The following is a 21,131-nucleotide window of genomic DNA, read 5'->3' as shown; positions in this document are numbered from 1 at the left end:
ACTAATAGTAATCTTCTTGTAACACAGCAGCATTTCCTTGTACTAATACTTTACAATTGTTACATCACAACAAGCTAAGAGTACAGGGTCAAAGCCACTTCAAAGTGCACATGCTTTCTGCCATCTCACCAAATTCATCACAAAACTCTGAAGCCAATGGATGTGAACAGTGAGCCAGACAACAGGCTGCAGCCAAAGCAATTCAGGTATGAGCACAATGAAATGCGAAGATGAGACTACAGAATTTTAGTTTTAGCCTAAACCACTAACCTGGTTCAGTGCACCCTCACTGTCTAGAAACCCCTTGGCTTATTAAAAAAGCCACTTCACTTGAACTTGTTTTTCCATTTTACTACAGGCAAATATTACTGTTAATACTGGTGCTAACTCGCTCCTTCTGGAGCAAGTTGCCTTTCATAGGAACCAGACAGCCACCCCTGAAACTTTATCCATCTTTCCTGGCAAAGCCAATTCCACTCCTGAAAAGCCTCTTGACTGATTTCATAGTCTTCTAAGAAATCCTTAAGACTGTTCCTCAGCATGCCTTATTACTGCTGCCTCCCTTCATGAAGACAAATTACTGAAGATTATTCTGCATTTGGTTTTAGAGTGAATACAATTAGACAAAAGCCTCAATGGAAATAGCTATCTGCTGCTGGATTGACATCTAAGAGAAGTGCCCTGAGTTAAGACAACTGTTGTATGTACACCTTTAGCTGCAAACAGACTTTGCCTTAGAGAGAAGCCCTCAAAATTCAATGCCCAGTGCTCGATGATTTCACTGTCACGCACATCTCCACAAACCCCGCTCTCTGAATTTCAACTCCAAAAAATTTTTGAGTACTCACATCCATTAAACAGAATCCTGTAAAAATACGTGTGTTGGACAGAAGTAGACCTATTCTTCAGTAGCAAGTTGGAGTAAGACTCTCGAAGGGCCACCAGCTACACTCTTCCAGTGAAAGGTCCTGCACCTGAAAAGGTCTTTCTCCTCTGTAATATTCCACTCAACAATAACCCTGTTTCCAGAAAAAAGATTAAAGTTGTAGGTCCTGATTCATAAGTGGCTTAAGGGTTTTACGTAGTTTGTGAAATTCTCCAATTTCTAGTCACGACTCAGAGCAGTAATTACAGTAGAGCACCAGCTGGCAACTTCCATGTTTATTGGCCAGAACGTCAACATAGCTACCCACTTACACCAACTAACGGAACTAAATTTTAATGCTGCTTCACAGCATGTGTACTTGTCAAGCCATTAACCAACAGTTCTATAAAATATTTTGATTTACCTGAGGTTTCACAAAGAAGACTGTACAATTACATACAGTACATTTGGCATATATGTATCAAAATTCTTGTTGGAGAAATAAATTACAAACAATGGTACAAAACCACTCCAAGACAACCTTTGTTCAACAAGAACGTGTGTGAGTTTTACAGTTTTATTTTTTGTATTGCTCTTACAGTAAGCAAACTATTTAGTTTATACAAAATAAACCTGTAGTTTTATATAGTTTAAAAAAATCATCTTTGGCTAAACAAAGCTCCTCCTATTTTTATACATATATTTATATATATACAAACATCAGATATTTTACAAGACCATGTAGGAAGCTGTACACATAGATACAATAAAGAGAACATTAACCAAGTTTCACACTTTACAAAAAAGGAATCCCAAGTCAGATTCAAAACGGTCAAACCCTGCCTCCCATCACCTATACAGATATGAAAGCAAGTAACACAGATAAGGAATAAACAACTTTGTAATAAAATACTGCCTGCCTTTTTTGATGCAGAGAGGAAGCATTTAAATGGAGAGAAGTGACTTCCCTCAGTGCCTTCAGTACTGTGCACATGTTGATCCATAAGGATATAGTTAAAAGAATACTCTTAGTAGAGTCCAACTTTTGCACAAATACGAACACTTCTCTGCAAACTTACTGTTCTTAAAACAGTTTCAGTTAGATTTAAATCTTCACCAAATTAACAATTGTCACAAATGTTTGTTAAGAACAAACACAGGCTGGTGCACCAATCCCCCACTGAAATCACCAGGCACTGCCAGCATTAGCACAGAAGGTGAGATTTGATCATTAAAAGCAAACATTTCAGAAGCAAGCATTTAAGACGGAAGACTGCCAGAACTGACATCATCACCTACTCAAGTCATTCCTTGTAACAGTTTCCAGAGCACTACCTAAAATAAGGGCAATGCACTGTTTGGCAGCATGACAATCCATTCTGTAGGTCACATGTACAATACTCCAAAGTGGTCAGTGACAACAACATCACGGACAAATTATCTGATGGTTTATTAGAAAGAGAGGTCTGTCCCATCAGTTGGAGAGGGAACAAAAAAACATGCTGACATTGAAGAAATGGTCACTGGACTCTGAAAAAGAGCCAATTCAATCCAAGTTGAAAGACAATGCACTTTGGTGGGGCTATTAACTGAAGTCTAACTGAACTCAGCAGATGCTCTGACTGAATAAAGACTACAGCAATTCTGGTCCTCCATACAGAATAAAACCTCAAAAATCAATGAACTCATTAAAAAAAACCCTTGCAACTTCCAGGGATGTTTCTCAGAGAGAAGAAAAAAAAAAAAAACCTTTTTAGAAATTTGGGATAAAACAGCAGTGTGTATGAGATGTGTGTGTAAATATATATATATACACACACACACACACACTTTAGGTATGTTCTAGTAAAACTGGAAACAGTTATAACAGATTTTTTAAAATAGAACATAATGAATTTCTAATGTACTAAACAATTTGTAAAGATAGATGCAATTGCTGTCAAAACATGCCAAGTTGACAAGCTTTTGAAAACTGCTTGTTTTTACAGAGAAGTTTTGTTTCTGGTTAGTAGCTACAAAGTCACACTTTATGAAACTGTAAAGGTCTGTCTGTTTCTAAATTAATTTTTAACAGAAAATCACTTCTCAATATTTACTCTTTTTTTAACAAAACAGAATGTTTATTATGTTGAAGACCTTAACAAAGTACCTTTTCCAGATGTAATTTGGAATAGAAAAACATAATGGCCTTTGCGGAGTAGTGCTCATATGAAGTTAACACTTAAGCTACCCTGCACACCGACTATTCTGAAAACAGATTCTGTTAGATTTAACTCTCCAGTAAGTAAACAATTGTCACAAATATTTGTTAAAAACAAGCTGCAGGATCCACCTATTCCTGAGCAACAGAATTCAATTACTAGATAAGCAACTTCTGGAATCATTGCCCTGCCTTATTTTAAAAGAACAAGTCCTCACTTCTTAAAATATGTTCCACAGTCACAAAGATGACCTACCTGTCATTTTCCAGGATTATCTGCCAACTGGATTCCAAAGCACTCTCACTTTTTAAGATCAGAGTTCGACATCAGCACACACAGAACTTCTGTCAAGCGAAACAAGAGCCACCATTCCCACTCAACTGCTTGCCCTTGTCTCCACTCACAGAACACCTTTAACTAACAGGAGATGTCACCCACTTGAAATGATACTGCCCCATGCGCAGTGTCAAAGCCCTTTCTTCCCTAGCCACTTGGTTTGTGAAGTTCCCTCTGTGTTACCCTGTTAAAGAACGTCAGAGGAAACGCAGACAATAACTAACAGTGCACTGGATTTACCAAACTCAGTATTCTGACTTGGATACCACCCCATAATCCCATCATACGAATGCAGTGGCTCCAGTCCATCCCTGCAGGTAACAGCTACGCCCTGTAACCATGAAGCAACTTGGTTTGAGTCTACTTGCACTTGGATTTCTTGAACAGCTTCATTAACTGCTTGAATCTTTCTGAAACCAAAGGGAGGACAAAAAAAAAAAAAAAAAAAAAAAAGATACATCATTAAGGCCCCAGACCCAGACTTCCACATCTACCAAGACAGATTGATCTGACATCAATTTTTTTTAAGACCACCACTATTTGCTTACAAGAAATTTTAGTAGGAGAATTTTAGGAGCACCAATAACAGATTAACTGGATCTAGGAAGTCTTCCTACACCTTTCACACTTGAAATAGCTTCCAGGTACAAAAAGAGGGAAAAAAATGAAGGCTTCAAAGACAATTAGCCTTGAATTTGCCATGTGTAACCATGAGTAAGATGCAAATGTAAAGACAAAAGCTTATTTTGTACACCACAAAAAGCACCGTTTATAGGTTATTTTCAACCCTCTTATACAATTATTGCTTCAGGTATTTTTGGCTCATCATGGAGTAATCTGCCCACCAGGGATTTTACATAACTGGTCTGTAGATCAGAGTAAAAAGTTTTTTCCTGAACATAGCTACAGCTGACATAGTGACCTCATTCAGCTCTAAGCTAGTGTTTCTTATTGCTATATACATATTGCTATAGCATATTGATGATCCACCAAACTAACTGGGAAGAGAGGCATAAATGCACAGATAACATTGTTTTATCCAACCAGCCACCCCAACAGCTTCCAAACCCCACAAAAACCCTGCAGCCATACAAAACAACACTCTAAAAGCCAAATCCCAATCATGCAGGATTTCCTAATGGAGTCAAATGTGTTTCTCCCTTTCTAGATTTTCAGGATATAGATTAAGAGAAAAATTCAACTTAAGTGTAAAGTTATATGCAAACCTCTGGAAATACTCTACATTAATTTGCTATCTGTGTCTTTTGAAACTTTTTAATTAAAAAATGAAAGAAAAATGAAACATCTTCATTAAAAATGTCCTTTCTGCACAACCCTGGTACTTTTTTTGAGCTCTAACTTCAATTTTTTTCCTAATTTATTAAAGGTGTGCAAAGGCTTCAGGCCTCTCAAAATTGCCTTTCTTTATCTAAGTGCCGATCCAACAACAATCCCTTATGAGTGTAGCACTTTCAACACACCAATCAAACAAGTATTGAGGAATCCCCATAATACACCTATAATGTGTATTTTTAAGAAGTAACAACTGGCAGAATCAGGTTATTTTTTACAAGAATCCCCCAAAATGACATGAGGAAAAGAAAACTACAGATTTGCAGACAATCTCCAAAGATTTTTGTTCAACTACAATTGTCAGTGTAGGAATATTGCTGTTAGCAAACATAAGAATATCATCACCTACCTGATTTGGGCTTTTGTTTAGCCTAGTGGCCAAGGAAACAAAAGTTTTGCTTGATGGTCCTTTTTTCTGACATTCCAGTAAAATTTCTCGGTCATCATTTCTAGACAAAAGTGAATTTTTAAAATATTCATACATATAGTTGTGTACGTGCACACAAGCAAAATAATACATACAGGCCTATATAAAATTTGGAGTATTTCCAAACTACAGAATATGAATTCAAACAGCAGCAATGAATTTGTGGAGGATCCTTTCTTCTACCAGCACAGAGTAATAGAGTCAGTACAAACAAGTGGTAGTGGAGATTATGTTCCCATACTAGGAAGAGCAGGATTGTTATAACAGTTAGCCCCAAACCAAAGTTAAAGAATTTTAAGCTTCTAAACCAGACATTTAAACTTGAATTGAGAGGAACTCAGATTCAACAGGGTCAGTAGTTCCAGGTGCACATGCCTCAGTTTGCATGGCTGAATAGCAGCTTTCACCTAAGGCCCACTGATGTTCAAAGATCAACCAGAGAGGCGCTTGACTTCTCTAAGTGGCTTAATGTAATAAAGATACTCGGAGCACATCTACTGTTCAGATGAGAATAAAAAATCAGAAGTCTATTCTGTAGTGTGTCACCAGTTTCCTGTTTGTCTCATCAACGATTTAGGCAAAATGTGTATAGACAGTAATTTTATTTGACTGAAACCTGTCATACTTCAATAAATTATATTTCTTTTCTTCAATTTCAAAGAAAAACGTAATGACCAATTATTTAAATAAATGCCTTTTTTTTCTAAAAGACAAACAAAAGTTCAAAGATAAATAAAAAGTGTGAAACCGAAAACCTGGTCATATTCATAAGGAAAACTGTAAGTCTCTTCCTACCTTTTTGGTGTGCATATTAAAAAAAAATCACATTAGCTTTTGCTGTCTTTTTTCCATGAAGGAGCTGATTTTCTTTTAAAATGTTACCTAGAAACTAACTTTATATCCAAACTATAGTTTAGAAGGGTCTGTCCTGAAAAATTTTAGAACCCCCTTTATAAAGTGTTGATTGTATCAAGTTGTACCAAGAACAGCAAAACCTGCCAACTATAGTTTCTTAAAAATAAGAATACACGACGATAATTTTGCATGAATTATTGACATGTACAGCCACCTCACTTGTCACACACATCCTGCAAACTGGAGTACCTGAGTTGAATGGTTGACTAGTACATTTCCACATATTGAGCAGCTCAGACCCGAAAACAAAAAACTGTTTGCTCTCATGCCTTCCCTCAGAAGGGGAAATCTTTAGCTATTCTCCTTCACCAGTCACTGATGCCTCATAGGAACATCAAGGACCTCCATTCCCTACCAAGCCTGGCTGGAATTTTTGGACAGAAGAAATAAACTGCGCAGGGGAAATAACAAGAACAGACAGTGCATTACAGTAGGTCTTGTCACCTATGGCCCATAACTTTCAAAACAAAAGCCAGGAGGACTCTTACTTCGGGATATGTGGATAAGTGATGGACACCAATCTCCCAGAGCAATCCTGCATTGATAAAAGGAGGGTCCCATTCCACTTTTTAGAGAAGGGTGTAGCGCTACCAAATAACTTCAGTCATCAGCTAAATACCCTTTTCTTCCCTCTTTTCAGTGTATAAGGTAGTTTAAAAAAGCCCTAAAGCAATCAAGCAGATCAAATCAGAAATTACCTTGTCCAGGATACTACTACTTCTCCCTTCTTTTTAATGATGTTTTTGGCATAGAGGCTAGGTGATGATGGAGATGAACCCAAGGCAGAAGAGTCTTTGTTCTGCTGTAGCTCATTCTTCTTATTGGAACATTGTTTGGGTGATGAATTTCTATCTTCAGACCTGATATTACTTCCATCACTCCCCTCACCTGCTGATTCAGTTCCTTTTCGTTGCCTTTTTGAATCGGAATTCTCTTCTACGGTCTCTTTTTTCCTCTTTTTACTAGTTTTATCATCTATACTTATCTGGCACCCTCCATTAGTCTTTGAACTGGGTTTTGTTTCAAGATCACATTCCCCTCTTACAGTCTCATCAGAAAGCTCTTCTGTTAAGTCTACAGATGCATTGAAGCACTCTTCAAGTTCTTCCTTTTTATCACTGACTTCCGAGTTTCCTGTTGAAGTTTCCCGAGTCCCGTTATCTGCTCTGGATTCCACTGCATGACATGAAGTTCCATTAACAACACCATCTGTTATGTATGACTTCATATTGCATCCAGCAGGAAAAGAAGCTTGAGATCTAACATGCATTTCATTTATGTTTTTGGATACTTGCAATTTGTGTGCCTCAGATTGCTCAGAGCCTTTATCTGGGCTTTCAGTGTCGTGGCTCTCTTTGTCTGAAGATTTTCTACGGGTCCCAAGCAACTCAGTACTTTCTTCCTTTCCAATACTATTGTGTGACTCCTTCAGAGGCTGAGCTAAGGTAGGATTTTGTTCTTGTTCAGCACTGACGTGAGGCAAGTGATCCATCTTAACCAGATCTGGTTTGACGGCTTCTTTCACGGTGGCACTCTGGCTGTCCCTTTCTTTTCCCCCAGCTCTCGTTTCTCCTTTTCCAGTCTTGGTTGAGGATGCCTGTGCCTCCTTCACTGGAGCCATCTGATCAGAAGCTGGTGAGACAGATGGCACTGCACGCCTAATCTTTACAATAAAATGATCATTGGATTTCTCCATGATTACTGCTTGCATTGGTAGGCTGGGGCGACACTGAAAACCAGGAGCAACAGGCCGACTTGTCCACGATGATGAACAACTTGATTTACTGCTTGAGTTATCAGATTCTAAAGCCAAATGAATGTCTTGTTCAGTGGCATCCTCCTCTCCAAGAAGTGCATCTTCGCTGTAATGTGCACTAACAACACCCTCTGGAGCTGAGCTAGAATTATTCTCAGGTTTTAGAAAGCTGAGGTGAGCATCTGATTTCAAAGGTGATGGAATCGTTAAGGAAACAGCCAAATCTTCAAGAAGGATAGAAGAAACACATGATTTATTCTTCTGCAAATTGCATTCATCTTCTTTGCACGAAGCCGAGTTTGTGGAAACCTCAAACATACAGCTCTCATCCAGCACATCTGGATCAACAGGCATCTGAGGCCTAGATGCTAGTGAGGGAGCTCTTACAGGTGAAACAATAGTCCAGCTAATACCCTCTTCCTGTTTACAATCCATGCATGCGTCCTTTGGAGCAATTTCTTGCTCTAGTTCAGCAGCATTATCCCTGCATTTATGACTGTCTAAAAACTGTTTTTCTGGTGTCCTGAATTCACACTCATTTCTGTTGATATTGCCACCATTTTTTTCCAAGAGATCAGAGCCTTGCAATAAGCTTTTAAATATTTCACCCATTTGAGCATCACTTACAAGATTAAATGTGAGACTGGACGCTTGTTGTTCTGTGAGAAGCTCATAACTAAGATCAGACTTGTTAGCATCTCTGGACAGCTGGAGTCCTTCCTTTTCATGTTTAACACCCTTCACTGGAGTAAGAGTGCTTTGTAAATTACTCTCTTTAGAGAGGTGAACTTTTGTTTGGGAACTTCTTGTGTTATCAATGGAGTTAAGACATTTTGTAAAGGCAGTTTTTGGTGTACCTGTCTTATTTTTCTCATGGTGACACTTAGGTTGTTGATAATCCACAGTTGCCTTTGAAATATATCCTTCGGGCTTTTGAGAACCATCTTTCAGGGACTTTTTTCTAGATCTCTGCACATCATTTTTATGACTGATCTTGTGGTTTTGCTTTCCAGCTCTTTCGAACTTCCCATCCTCACCCTCATTTCCCACATCACATAGCTTTATTATAATTCTCTTTATCTTTTCAAATAAGTAATCAAGCTGTTCATCTACAAATTTCCACAACTGTTTTTTCATATCTGACACTTGCTGTTCAAAAAGACGGTCCACTATTGCATTCTTTTTAACTTGTTTAAGTTTTGACTCTATAATATCACAGATATTCAATTTTAATGTATCACCTAATGCACATATCTTGGAAAAGTTCAAGTATCTTATTAATGCTGTAAAATTTATGATCCCAGATTCTATAATTCTGTGAAAATGCTGAACTGGGAAGTGTACTTTGAACTTCATATAACTTTTCCTCATCTGTTTTCGTATAGCTCTGAGCATCTGCATGATTTCTTGTATATTTGAAGGTTCAACAATAACATGAACTATTTTTTCAAGACAAGCAATGCTCACAGTTTTGTTTTTCCTCACATTCTTTGAAGATCTGAAGGTCTGATTTTTATGCCTCTCTCTGTTCTTTCGTGTGCTTACTTGCACAGAAACAAATTTTCCATTATCTTCATTGCAGTGCACAGTTTTGCTGTTTTGATTCTGAGGACTGCTGGTCAAATTTCGTGTCTCAGAAGAAGCTTTTGGTCTCGACTTTTTTGTATTTTCAGAGCCTCTCTCTGGTTTAGATTTTTCTTTCTCTTCATCGCTACTCACAATTTCGCCTTCTTCTATTTCATCTGAAGAGATACTTAGCTGAGACTCCATCTCTAAGTGTTCATCAGACATACTAACTGGCTTTTGATTTTCTTTGTTTACCTCCTTTGACAAGTTCTTTGAGGGACAGATGACAACAGCACCTTCAGGAATTAAATCTATAAAAAGAAAACAGTTTGCTAATCACCATAAAGAATGCAATTTTAAACAGCATTTTCAGAAAGACCTGCAAGATTCTCTTCTGTAAACTGACTATTCAGAACTGTTTGTTTGAACTCGGGAAGCCTGAGCTATAACAAGTTTGGGTGGTTTGCTTCAGCAGTTTAAGGGATTTGAGCTTTAAGGGGCAAATTGAGCTTTATTTTGAGCAAATTTTGAGCTTTAAGGGGCCTCAACATTTCACCAAACACATGCGAACTATCTCACAAATACATCAATTGAAAAGAGAAAAATACAGCAGTTTTCATCAATTTTGAATTTCTTTCCATTTACTTTAACAAGTTTTCTGATTACTGTACCAGCTAAATAACAACTATCACATCATTTACATACAATAGGTGGCTTTTCTTTTAAATTTCAAAACTAAAACAAATTGAGAACAAATGACCCATTAATGTTCTAATACTCCCATAAAGTGTTATGCTCTGAAACATAAGCAGATTTCAATGCCACTCCACCATTTCTTTTCTAGTAAGAAATCTAAACTTCCAAGAATTTTTGTTTTAATTGCAGCAGGACATTACAAGGAAGACTTAAGTTCAAAAATACCTGAAAGAATATGATCCTATGTAACTTTTGCTTCCACAATTTCAGAGGAAAACCTAAAGGGATCTATGCAAAACTAGCCACAACTAAGACATGCGTATGTGTTTTTTTAGTAAGTTAATACAAAACTCGTATTTCAACCAATCTTCTGCCAGTAGTGACCAACTCCAATTTTTAGAGCACTAATATTCAAATAGCTACAATCTTGGCTGCAACATTAAATGCTTCCACTACTAACAAAAAGGACCACTGAGACATACACAGCTTAAGAAGACACAATTTGTATCTTTCAGAAGGCAGTTAAAAGAAGTAATTTCTGCTTTCCATAAGCAGATCTTCTAAGCTTTATGTAGAAAAGAAATTAGAACATACATATATACAAATACCTTTGTTGTAAGTCTTCACAAGGCCTTTACAGGGACCTTCCATCTTCAGTGCTTTAGCCAAAGGACGCACTGGACTATTCAGTGGGCTGATTGCCTTTGGGATATACCTCAAGTGATTGAGATCAATGCTCAGTATTGAGCTGTCATCATCAACAGAAACTGGGTTAGTTTCTATCTCTTTAGTTATAGGACACATCTCACCACTGAGAGAAGATGCTGTTGCAGTACTGTTATCAGTTAGGTCTGGCTCCAGATTACAAGTATTCTGGTCAACTAGTGGTTCATCCTTAGCAGTTATTATAGTTCTGTCCAGTAAATGAGATGTACTAATACTAATTTCACAGATACTCTTTTCCTCCATGGGACAGTCAACATTTTCTGCCGCCACGTGATCATCATCCCTCACTACTTCCATTAAACAGTCTGGTTTTGTTTCACTGATGCCATCTGCAGTACCAGAGGACTCCAGATCACCAGAACTTCTGGCTTCTGAGTCATCTAAGACAACATTTTGAGAGCCACATTGATCTGCAGAGCTTTCTTTGTCAGTAGCCACCCATATTTTATCTTCCTCTTTCTTCTCTGCTGCTGACTCTAGAAGGTCTCCCATACTTGCACTTGCAGGTTCAGGTTCAGCCACTTCTGCTGCTGGTACATTACCATCCTGCATCTCACCCTCTGTCACAGGCAACTCTTCACACTCTGCCATACTCCCTGTCACCTCCAGGGGCAAAGATTCAGGGTGGTTCAGACCCGTCACTGCTGCTGTTTTTCCTGAGGCTTCCAGTTCAACTGGATCACAAGCCTCTGCCACTTCTGATGGCGTTTCTGCCTCCATCTCATCAGGAACCAGCACCTTTGCTGCTTCTGGCAATGTCTGGGGCTGTACCTGACCCACGTCTGCTTCTGGAAAGGTTTCTGAGCTTGGTTCATCAGCTGCAACTGCTGGCAACGCTTCACACTGTGCTGGATCTGCTGCTGCTACTTTCAAGGCTCCGTTTTCAGAACTGACGGAAACAGGCAGCGATGGTTCCACGTTGCTTTGAGCTGCAGCGTCCAGAACTTGTAGTGCTGAATGACTGTGCTCTGTGGGACCACAGTCTAGAGGGTGGGCAGAATCTAAGAGTTCTGCTTGCAGTGTGAGCTCTGTACCTCCCTCATCAGTGGCCTTTTGGGAAGGTTTTCTAAGCCTATCCACTGCAGACAGACATTGTTTCTTATTAGGAGAAAGAGTTAAATTTAGCTTTTCCATAAAGCTAAGTTTTAAGTCTTTGCTTTTTGGCCCAGTGCGATTACCTTTAGTTTTGGGAACTTTATCATTTTTTAAGCTATCTGCTACTCTGGATGTTTCTTCCAGCTTACAGGGTTTCTTTCTCATGCTTTTTGTAACATCTGTACCTTTCTTGGAGTCTTTTACAGATTGGTGAGAAAATTCTTTTGCAACTTTTTTTTCATTTCTAAAATGTCTATTTTCATCCTGATCCTCTCTTTCCCTTTTCCTTTTTTCTTCAGTTCTGTGTCTTTCTGATTTGGAATGTGCTGTTTCCCATTCATGTCTACTACTACTTTCCTTCATGCGTGCATATTTATGCTCTCTGCTGCTGGAATTAGAAGGTGAAGTCCTTCCTTCTCGAGAGATATGATCATCTGTTCCCCTGTCTCTCTTGCAGTCAATGTGTTTTACTTTTCTAGACTCTTCCGCACGACATTTGCGTGATTCATGAACAGTCTTTGAATGTTCATTCTTGGAGTGTGGACTGCTCCCCCTACCAGGCCTCCTTGGTTGCTCTTGCAGCTTTTCAGTTGGTTTATTTTTTTGGCCAGCATGTTTTTCACCTTTATCATGTGTTTTAATGTCTTTTTTTAATCCACTTTGTAATCTCTCATCAGCATACAATTCACCTCTTGTTTGAAACCTGTCTTTACCAGCTGTCTGTTTCTCCCAGGAAGAAACACCCCTTTCTACTCTTCTTTCTACACTTGGACTGCATTTGAGTTTCATGCTCTGACTTTTTTGTTGCAATTCATTTTTACTAGCCTTCTCTGAAAGGGTTTTCAGCTTCTGTTGAGGATCTGAATTCCCCTCTTCACTGTCACCATCATTTCCAGTGCTCTGATGTACTTCTCTCTTGTATTTGTTGACATTTCCCCTGCTGTACTGTTCATTACTTTTAGTTTCTTTTCTTTCCTTTCTGCTCTCCTTGCTGGAAGTATGGTCATAGCTCAGTGCACACGTGTGAGTACCATCACTGCAGAGCTCTTCAGGAGGGTGCCTCAGCAAAAATGGAGTGTTCCTTTTTTCAGAGCCAGACTTCCCACTGTCCGTGTTATGAGATGAGTAACTGTGGTATCCATCTTTTGAACAGTCATTTTTCATTCTATGTTCCATCTTCATATTGTCACCTAAATCAGAAGGTCTGAATTTGGAATCTTTTGTTTTAGTTGATCCTGGAAGGTATGTTCTTCGATGGTTGGGAAATTCTGATAGCCTGTTTATAAAAAGGAAAAATGTTATGCTCTTTTAAAATTTATTTAAACATAACTAAAGCTGAACTGCAATGAATCCATGTATCTGTAAAAATTGTTAACACTTTCTTTCATTTTCAATCTGAATAAAAGTGGGCGATATAAAAAACATTTAATAACATCCATCAGCACAGAACAAAAGAATATAATTTATATACATATTTTCCAAAGGAAATTCATCTGAAGAAAAATCAGGATTTATGAAAAAGTACTATATTGAGCCTAGTTAACAATTTCAGTAATTCAAATTAGTATCATTGTCCAGCAATAAAGAGAGCTTTCCCCCAGGTAAAAAAAGTTGTTCTTTACAGCATTAGTGATTTAAAATAATTATAACTGAAAAACCATCAATAAGCAAATAAACTACATTTGGGAGTTGTTGCAAGCTCCAGAAGACAAGTAGTACATTATGATAACCAAGCCTCATCAAGGCCACATGCTACTGCTGAGAAGTCATCATATTAAAAATAATTTAAAAACTCAAATTTAAAAGGGTACATGTAGCCTGTATGGCATAAACTCCTATTCATTACTGATAGAATGCACCAGTTACCTCACTACTAAAACAAACAACTAACCAACCTCCCAAACCCACCACAATAAAACAAACACCAAAAACAACCAGACACTTTTCTACCATAGTCAACACAACATTTCATTCAAATATCATCACTAAAGACAAGGTCAACCTTTTTATACACTCACCACTACATAAAAAGAATGATGGTGTCTAATCCATGTAGAAAGAAAGAAAAATAAAAAGTCACAGCAACAAATGATGGCAGCAAACTGTTGGGGTCTCCCCCAAATCACTAAATGTCTGGCTCTGTTTCAGAGAGTCAAGGATGAAGTGGCTGCAACACAGACATCTGGATTTGGCCTGCAATTCTATGATGAAGCAGCATCCAGTTGTAAGGAAGCAGTGCAAGTGTAAAATAATTATCTCCAATACAAAATAGGATTGATTTTGCTTTATAAAATGGAATACTTCCTATGGGTCAATACAGTAAATTTAAATATGATATGAACACCTTATACAACTGGGCCTACTCCAAAAACATGACATTGTGATGTGAACTGAATGTTGAACCCTAATAATGCTGCAGCTGTTGTAACACAAAATCCTTTCTTATATTTGTTTCATTTTGAATGAAACTGATAATTTTTTTCTATGCTTTAGGCTTGCTATTAAATCTGTATATGTGTGATTAATGTTACTGTATCCAAGCTGTGTTTGTTTGATTTTGTGGTTTTAAAGTTGAGGGGTTTTTTTGAGATAAACACTAACAATTCCCTGAGAGATACTAACTTTGAAATAATCTTTACACACAGATGCATTGTCTAAGCTAAGCTAATTTACTATAAACCATGCAACAGACTTCTAAGATATCAAAGTGCCACCTTTCCCACAATTTTCCATGATGGATGCTTCCAAAATACCTAGATCAAATCCTGAACCCCTGCTCTGATTTCACGTGGTTCAGAAACCTTACTGTCAGCTACTCTCCCACCCATACTTCACTGTTTGCAACTCCTTCCAATAACATTAGTGGTATACAGAAATAACCAATAAATCTCCAGTTGTTATCCCCCACCACTGGAGACAGGGATTTCACATCTTGCCATGAAAACATTATATAATCAATTTTTTTTCATTTGTTGCCTGGCAAGTTCCATGGAATTCAAATCTGAGGCCATAAAACAAGACTGGTTTTGAAGCTGAACTGTGTAGAGTATCTGCTTTGAAACATGCAAGATAGTTAGATAACCCACAAGGAACAGTGGGTTACAAACAAAAATTCATGCAAAAGGTCACCATTTGGACTCCTTCTTGGTTTCTTAAGTAGAAACCAAAGACCCCATCAGGCAAAGGAGATATCTATGTATTTCCTCTGATTGTACTGGTTCTAAACTACACAGTTATTTACTAAGTAATTTTTTTTCATTACTTTTTCTTCAAATACATATAAAAATTTCTAACAAGTATATAAACATGATCAGAAAAAAAGCATGTTTTCAGTTCTACTGTCTATTTGTACCTTTGATGGAGATGACTGATTTCTTCATCCTTACGGTTAATTTCCACTCTTGCTGTTTTGATAAGGGCTGAAATATTCTTTTTGAGAGCCTGGTTTTCATTCTGTAGAATGATATTCTATTTTAAATATATATAAAACAGACAGCAAGAGAGAGGGAGAGAAAAAACAAGAATTAGCTTGGGTATCCAAACATGTAATGAAAAATAGTGCAAGACAACCACGAGAAAAATGTCTCATCATTGGCAAAGTGACAGTAAAACATATATAAAACTTTTCGAAGAAATCAAAATTATTGACATCCAAAAAGTTTGGGGTTTTTCTGGGGGTTTTCTTTCAGGTTGGTTTTTTTTGGGGGGGGGTGTTGCATTGGTTTTGTTGTTGTTGTTTGTTTTTTTGTTTTTTTGTTTTAGTTTTTTTGGGTTTTTTGCTTTTTTTGTAACATCACTCACATTTACGGTCCTGTTTGTGGTCCTGGTAACTATTTCAAACATTTCAAGCATACAATTTAATAAAACTGAAATATGCCATAAAACAAGTGAGCTAAAAAATGATAATCCACCTCTTCATTTCATTCTTTTACTCAATTTATTGCTTTCTTGGTCACTGCAGTAAATGAGAGATGTAGCTCTAAAGCACATTCAGAGAAAGAGCATATTTTTTTCAAGGTATCAAAACCAACTTTGGGTACTCTATCACTCTAATCTTTCTAGGCATGATATTCTAGAACCCTGTCAATCCTAGAAACAGTCCCTTCTCTTGATAATTGTCCTCAGCAAAGCCTGCTCAGAAAGGCAGACAAGATTTGCAGAAAACAATACAGAAGTGTCACAGGGCAGCAGCTGCTTACCACTGCAAACCTTAGAACCTTTGGGAGTTACGTGTAATATGCACTAGAGCACACTGCAGAATTGCCCCAAATAATCCAGCTCTATAGAATGGCACAGCAAGGGAACACCAGCTCAAGTTGAAGAGCAGCTCAGACTTTTCAAATTGGCACTGTGCTCAAAGCAACACAGACATCTGCTTCCAGTTCTAATGACAGTGCAGGTACCTTTACAGCCCTGTCCCTAGTGCATTAAAAAAACAAGAGTACTGGATACCTTTCTGATAACTACTCATTTCACACATTCACTTTCTAATTAAGAAGACACAAGACAGCTTTTAACCAAATAAAGTCTTACTGCACACAACATTGTGAAACAATTTACCTACTGATTTTGTCAGTAGGCTATCCCAGCAACCATCCTAGGCAGAACAAGCTCCTAGCATCTATCTACAGGAGCGCTTTACAAACTATCCGTGCAATGGATCAAGTCTGGAAAGCATGTAAAATTTCTTTCTCAAAGCAATATTCAATTTACTTTGCATGATCTTGACAATATTTCCCTTTGAACTACAATACCTGTGCCTGTATTTCTTTAAATTTCTTCATCAACTCTTTAATTTGCTGTTGGCATTTTCCATATTCTGCCTGCAACTGTCAAAGAGAGAAGAATTCACAGCATAGGAGTGGACTTAATTACACAGAAGAGTTACTTCTCTAGATTTATACCTAGTTAACACACTAATGTATATTACAAACCTGTTTTTTCCCCCAAAGAAACACATTAAAGCTGTATTGAAACAAAAGGCTCCAATATGCTCCAACTAGTATACAGGTCTCTAAAATGACACAAACACTCAGATAAGAGGAAATCTATGTGTGCTTGCCTAACAGTAATAGGCTAAAGAATAACAGAAAGCCATATTGTTGTGAAATTAAAGACACAATTACCAAGGAGCAGGAGTTCTAAGAGCCAAGTAGATGGGGACTCTCTTGTCAGATTTTATGTAACACAAAACAGGTAAGGGAAAACACAACAAAAAGTTACTACAAACGTGGACTGCAAAAAATAGACTGCAAAAGGACATGATGCTGCTAAGATCACAAAGTTAAGCAAAATAAATTTGGCAGAAGCTCTTCTTTAGAGGTAGATAGTGACAAAGCTTTCACAGAAGAATGGACAACTTCCATTCAAACAAACAGTCAACAACTTTCAAACTTGCAAAGTGACATTTTCATCACTCAGTGGAGTCCTGGAGGTTCCGCTCCTGCTCCTTCCAACATCTGTGGATGTCTGTCCCTTTTATGCCATTTAAATGCGTCTTGTAGGCCAGGACTGGTGATGCTACTTAAGTGAGTGTTGCCTTGATTTGCTGGAAGAAGCTACCTACTGCATGGCCACCTTCAGTCTCAAGGACAGAATTTAACAAGACATAAGATAGGTCATGGATTTATCTGCTTTACTCTGTAAAAAATTTGTTGGGAGAAATGTCAAGACCAGCTTTGTATCATATGTCTGATGAGATCCTTGACTAGAGGGAAACCACAAAACATTCTCCCACTATGTAGCTGATACATGAACTGCATGCAAAGGATAAGAAATGGGAACACATCATGTCACAGAGTGACAGATTTCCCTCTTCAGATGAACTCATTGTCCTAAGAGTTTATTAGCACACTCTTGTTCTTACTTATTTAAAAACAGCCTATTTTTCCAACAATGTGAGCATGCCGACAACATTTTCTGTACTTTACTTTTTACACAAGAAAACACGGAACAAAACCCCCCAAAAACACCAGATTTTTTTTCCATATTAATACATACCTCATCATAGGATGCTTTCTTTGCAGTCCCTTCTTCAATTAATATTTCATCAAATAAATTTAAGCTGCTTCTAGATGGTGTAGTATTTGGTGCAAAATTGTCTATATAAAGAAAAGCAATGACATAAGGAAAAGGTAGTTTTCTAGCCAAGTTGCATTGTTTACACTGTTCTATACTGCCTGTGCATTTTGGTTCTACTTCTTGTACTTACAAGGTAACAACACACAAAATAAAGAATTATTACATGCTCATGGCATATCATGTTGCAGTAAGGTACAAAGGTTTCTTGAAATAGCCATCTCTAAGTGAAATGAAAGTGAAATGAAAAAAAGACCCAAACAAAACCAACTGACAAGCCAACACCCAAACACCCAATTTATTTAATGACAGTGTTTTTTCCTCAAATCCTCATGGGTGCTCTGTTCACCAAGTACACTTAACTGACAGGACCTGGCTTATGACACCCCTGAAATACAGATGCATTTGCCGACAAAAAAATGAAGTCAGCTATCAAAGCTGTGCTTCCATCCTTTGGACAATACCAATGTAAGAGGATGTACAAATAACATCTTATTTGTAAGATGTAACATCTCACCAGTCCTCTCTTCAAATTTAAAATACCAAGATCCCTCAAAACTGGACTTGTGGGAGACAGAGGAGTGCGGGAAATTCGACATGGACTATATAAAATGCTTTCATTACATTGCTATTCCTCCTTGTATCTTTGATGTTTACTAAACAATGCATCTCCGTATGTGAAATATGAACTTCAGAAATACAAAATGCAAAATAAAAAAATTTATAGATGCTTTATGTCTGTAGGATATAGCACAGTCCTTCCATAAAAATTCAGTGGTCTTACAGCTGTAAGATCAGGAGAGAAATAATTGCTTAAATACTAGAAACAGCATCTCATTAAATGGTACACTAAGGCTCATGAAAAAGATCATGTGCTGGATCCATTTATTACTCACCTTCAAAGAAGTTAAAAGAAGAAATTAATTTACATTAGCATGTCAAATTATTTGGAAAGTAACAAAAGGTTAAAATGATCTCCTGAATATACTGTATCACATAGAAAGTATGCACTGGATCTCTCACTGGGGATTTTGTGATCAGTGACTGTTGGATCTGGTCCTGAAGCTTACATAAACACAAAATAAAGGTGTTTTTCCCAAGATAAAATGTCCCGTATCACAGCACAGATAGAATAGCTAGGGTTTCTCTGTACCCCTTACACACCCAAGTCTCTTCAAATAGCCAGTATCAGAGGAAAACTCTCATTCATTCAACTAATAGATTTAAGAATTCTCTGCTGCATTTATACAGCCTAACATATATGTCTTGAATTTAAAGAAGCTGCTCACTGAAGCATAGGTTACAACAGCTAAATGTAAACCTAAAATTAAATATTGTTTTACTTGAAATCAGCCTAAGAAGCAGAGACTCTATCATGTTCCAAGCCAAGCAGTGGGACACAATTAACCTACCAGAAACCGACACACTGCTGTCCAAGCCATCATAAATATCCACTGAGCTCTCATCTCCTTCCCTGAAGGGGGAAGCTTCAGCTAAAGCAATGGAAAAAAAAAAAAAAGGCCAAAGTAATCATTTAGTAAACTGCAAACTCTACCTTCCCCATAAAGTAAGTGCAGCTAGAAAATAGTAGAGGTAACAGTACAGACCAGTGAAAGACAGGGAAATTTTTCCAGCAAACTACTGCTACTGTGGAGAAAAGATCTTTATTCACCAGGGAGCAAAGACAGTCCTGTAAGATCAGTTTGTAAATACTACAAGAACTGTGCACAAAGCATATTATACGGCAAATAGATTTTAAAATGATAAATTAAGTAAACTTGATCTAACTCTGAAACTGTTTTCTAGAATGCACTGAATACAAAACTTACACAACTCAAAAACAAAAAGAAAAGATTTGGTACAATAAAACCACTACTGTTAGAAGAAACATTTCTTGCTAAAAAAAAAAGTATTGTAGCAGTCTGTATCATAACACAAACAATTTGCTTTAGTATTGCCATCTACTCACACACTAACTGGTTCTGCAAACGTATTTTAATCTAAATCTCCTCATTCTCTCTTCATGTCTTTTTCCAATGCCTCTTATCACTCTCGTCTCCTCCATGTGAACCTCTCTAGTTCTGCAACAAACATTATTTCTATAAAGAAAAACATCAATGTCCACAGTCCTTCTGAGGCTGGGAATCTCCCAAATATGTCTCAAGGCAACCAACTGTGGAGCTGGAAATAGAGTACCTTATTATGGGTACACATTGGCTCTTACAAACAGCAAACAAAAGAGCAGTGCCCCTAACTGTTCAAATGCAAGCTTCATTAAGATACAGCTAAAGGTTAAATTATACAGCAGGAAAGACAGGGGAGAGACCAGCTCCAGGCATCCCTCAAAACATTCAGAAATCCAAAGTACAGGTATGGTTTTAAATACAAACTGATTAATGGGATATGGCTTGCATGATATTGTGCCACAGCCATTTAATTACAGTTGAAGCTCATCAGTATTTGTCACAACTTCGAACTTGTTTTTTAAGTTATTTTCGGACCTATTTATTAGCATAAGACTGCTTGCATTACTTCCCTGCAAATCAGAAAGTAATCTAACACTTCTTACCACTGTAGCGGATATCAAACAGTCCCAGTCCACTCTCACCTGCTGCCATGATACAAACTCCCTATGGCTTCCCCATCTACGAGGAAAATATCAAAGCAAAGAGAACCAATTAACTGACAATTTCAGAACAGCAACATAAAGCAGCATCATCTTGAAGTATGTCAATTACACGTGAGCTACCTGTGGCCCTTGTTCTTCAATAAAATCTAGCACTAGAATGAGAAAACTCTTGTATCAAGGTAACAAAATGAGCTTTCAAGAAATTTAAGAAATTATCTGTTACTTAAATAAGCATCCTGAAGATCTTTAGCTGTCACTTACAGATCCTACAAAGAAATTCTGATTTGAAAACCAGCACTGCATTCTGCGAACAGGTATCTTACCCAGTTAAAATAATCTGATTTAATAATTCTGATTTCTTCCCTACTGACCATTTAAGAGGAAATTCCCCTTGTCTGATACCACCAGTCAAACCAGTACCGAGCAGGGGGGCTGGCAGAGGCTCAGGCTGGGGGGCGGGCAGGGGGGGAAGGTACAGGCGCGGAGCA

At 37.7% G+C, this 21,131-nt stretch overlaps 1 protein-coding gene across 4 annotated transcripts; it reads right to left on the bottom strand.

Annotated features, from left to right (window-relative positions):
- Positions 1–1,146: 1,146 nt before the first annotated feature.
- On the bottom strand, positions 1,147–20,680 carry CASP8AP2 (caspase 8 associated protein 2). Of its 4 annotated transcripts, none has more exons than XM_017742864.1 (9): positions 20,584–20,680; positions 19,427–19,507; positions 17,937–18,037; positions 16,691–16,765; positions 15,289–15,404; positions 10,724–13,212; positions 6,796–9,730; positions 5,105–5,204; positions 1,147–3,819 (listed from the first exon to the last, which is right to left on the bottom strand). In XM_017742864.1, the coding sequence occupies exons 1-9, from the start codon at positions 20,630–20,632 to the stop codon at positions 3,763–3,765; spliced, it is 6,003 nt and encodes a 2,000-aa protein (XP_017598353.1). In that variant the 5' UTR covers positions 20,633–20,680; the 3' UTR covers positions 1,147–3,762. The 4 variants fall into 4 exon arrangements, with proteins under 4 accessions (XP_017598353.1, XP_017598354.1, XP_017598356.1 ...); XM_017742865.1 differs by having other exon boundaries at positions 20,623–20,672; XM_017742867.1 differs by lacking the exons at positions 19,427–19,507; positions 20,584–20,680 and having other exon boundaries at positions 16,871–18,029.
- Between the last annotated feature and the right edge of the window lie 451 nt (positions 20,681–21,131).

The sequence above is a fragment of the Corvus brachyrhynchos genome, unplaced genomic scaffold, assembly GCF_000691975.1.
Source record: "Corvus brachyrhynchos isolate BGI_N302 unplaced genomic scaffold, ASM69197v1 scaffold87, whole genome shotgun sequence".
Classification (NCBI taxonomy): domain Eukaryota; kingdom Metazoa; phylum Chordata; class Aves; order Passeriformes; family Corvidae; genus Corvus; species Corvus brachyrhynchos.
Note: the sequence above shows the minus strand (reverse complement) of the source record. Positions and strands in the feature narration are given on the sequence as shown.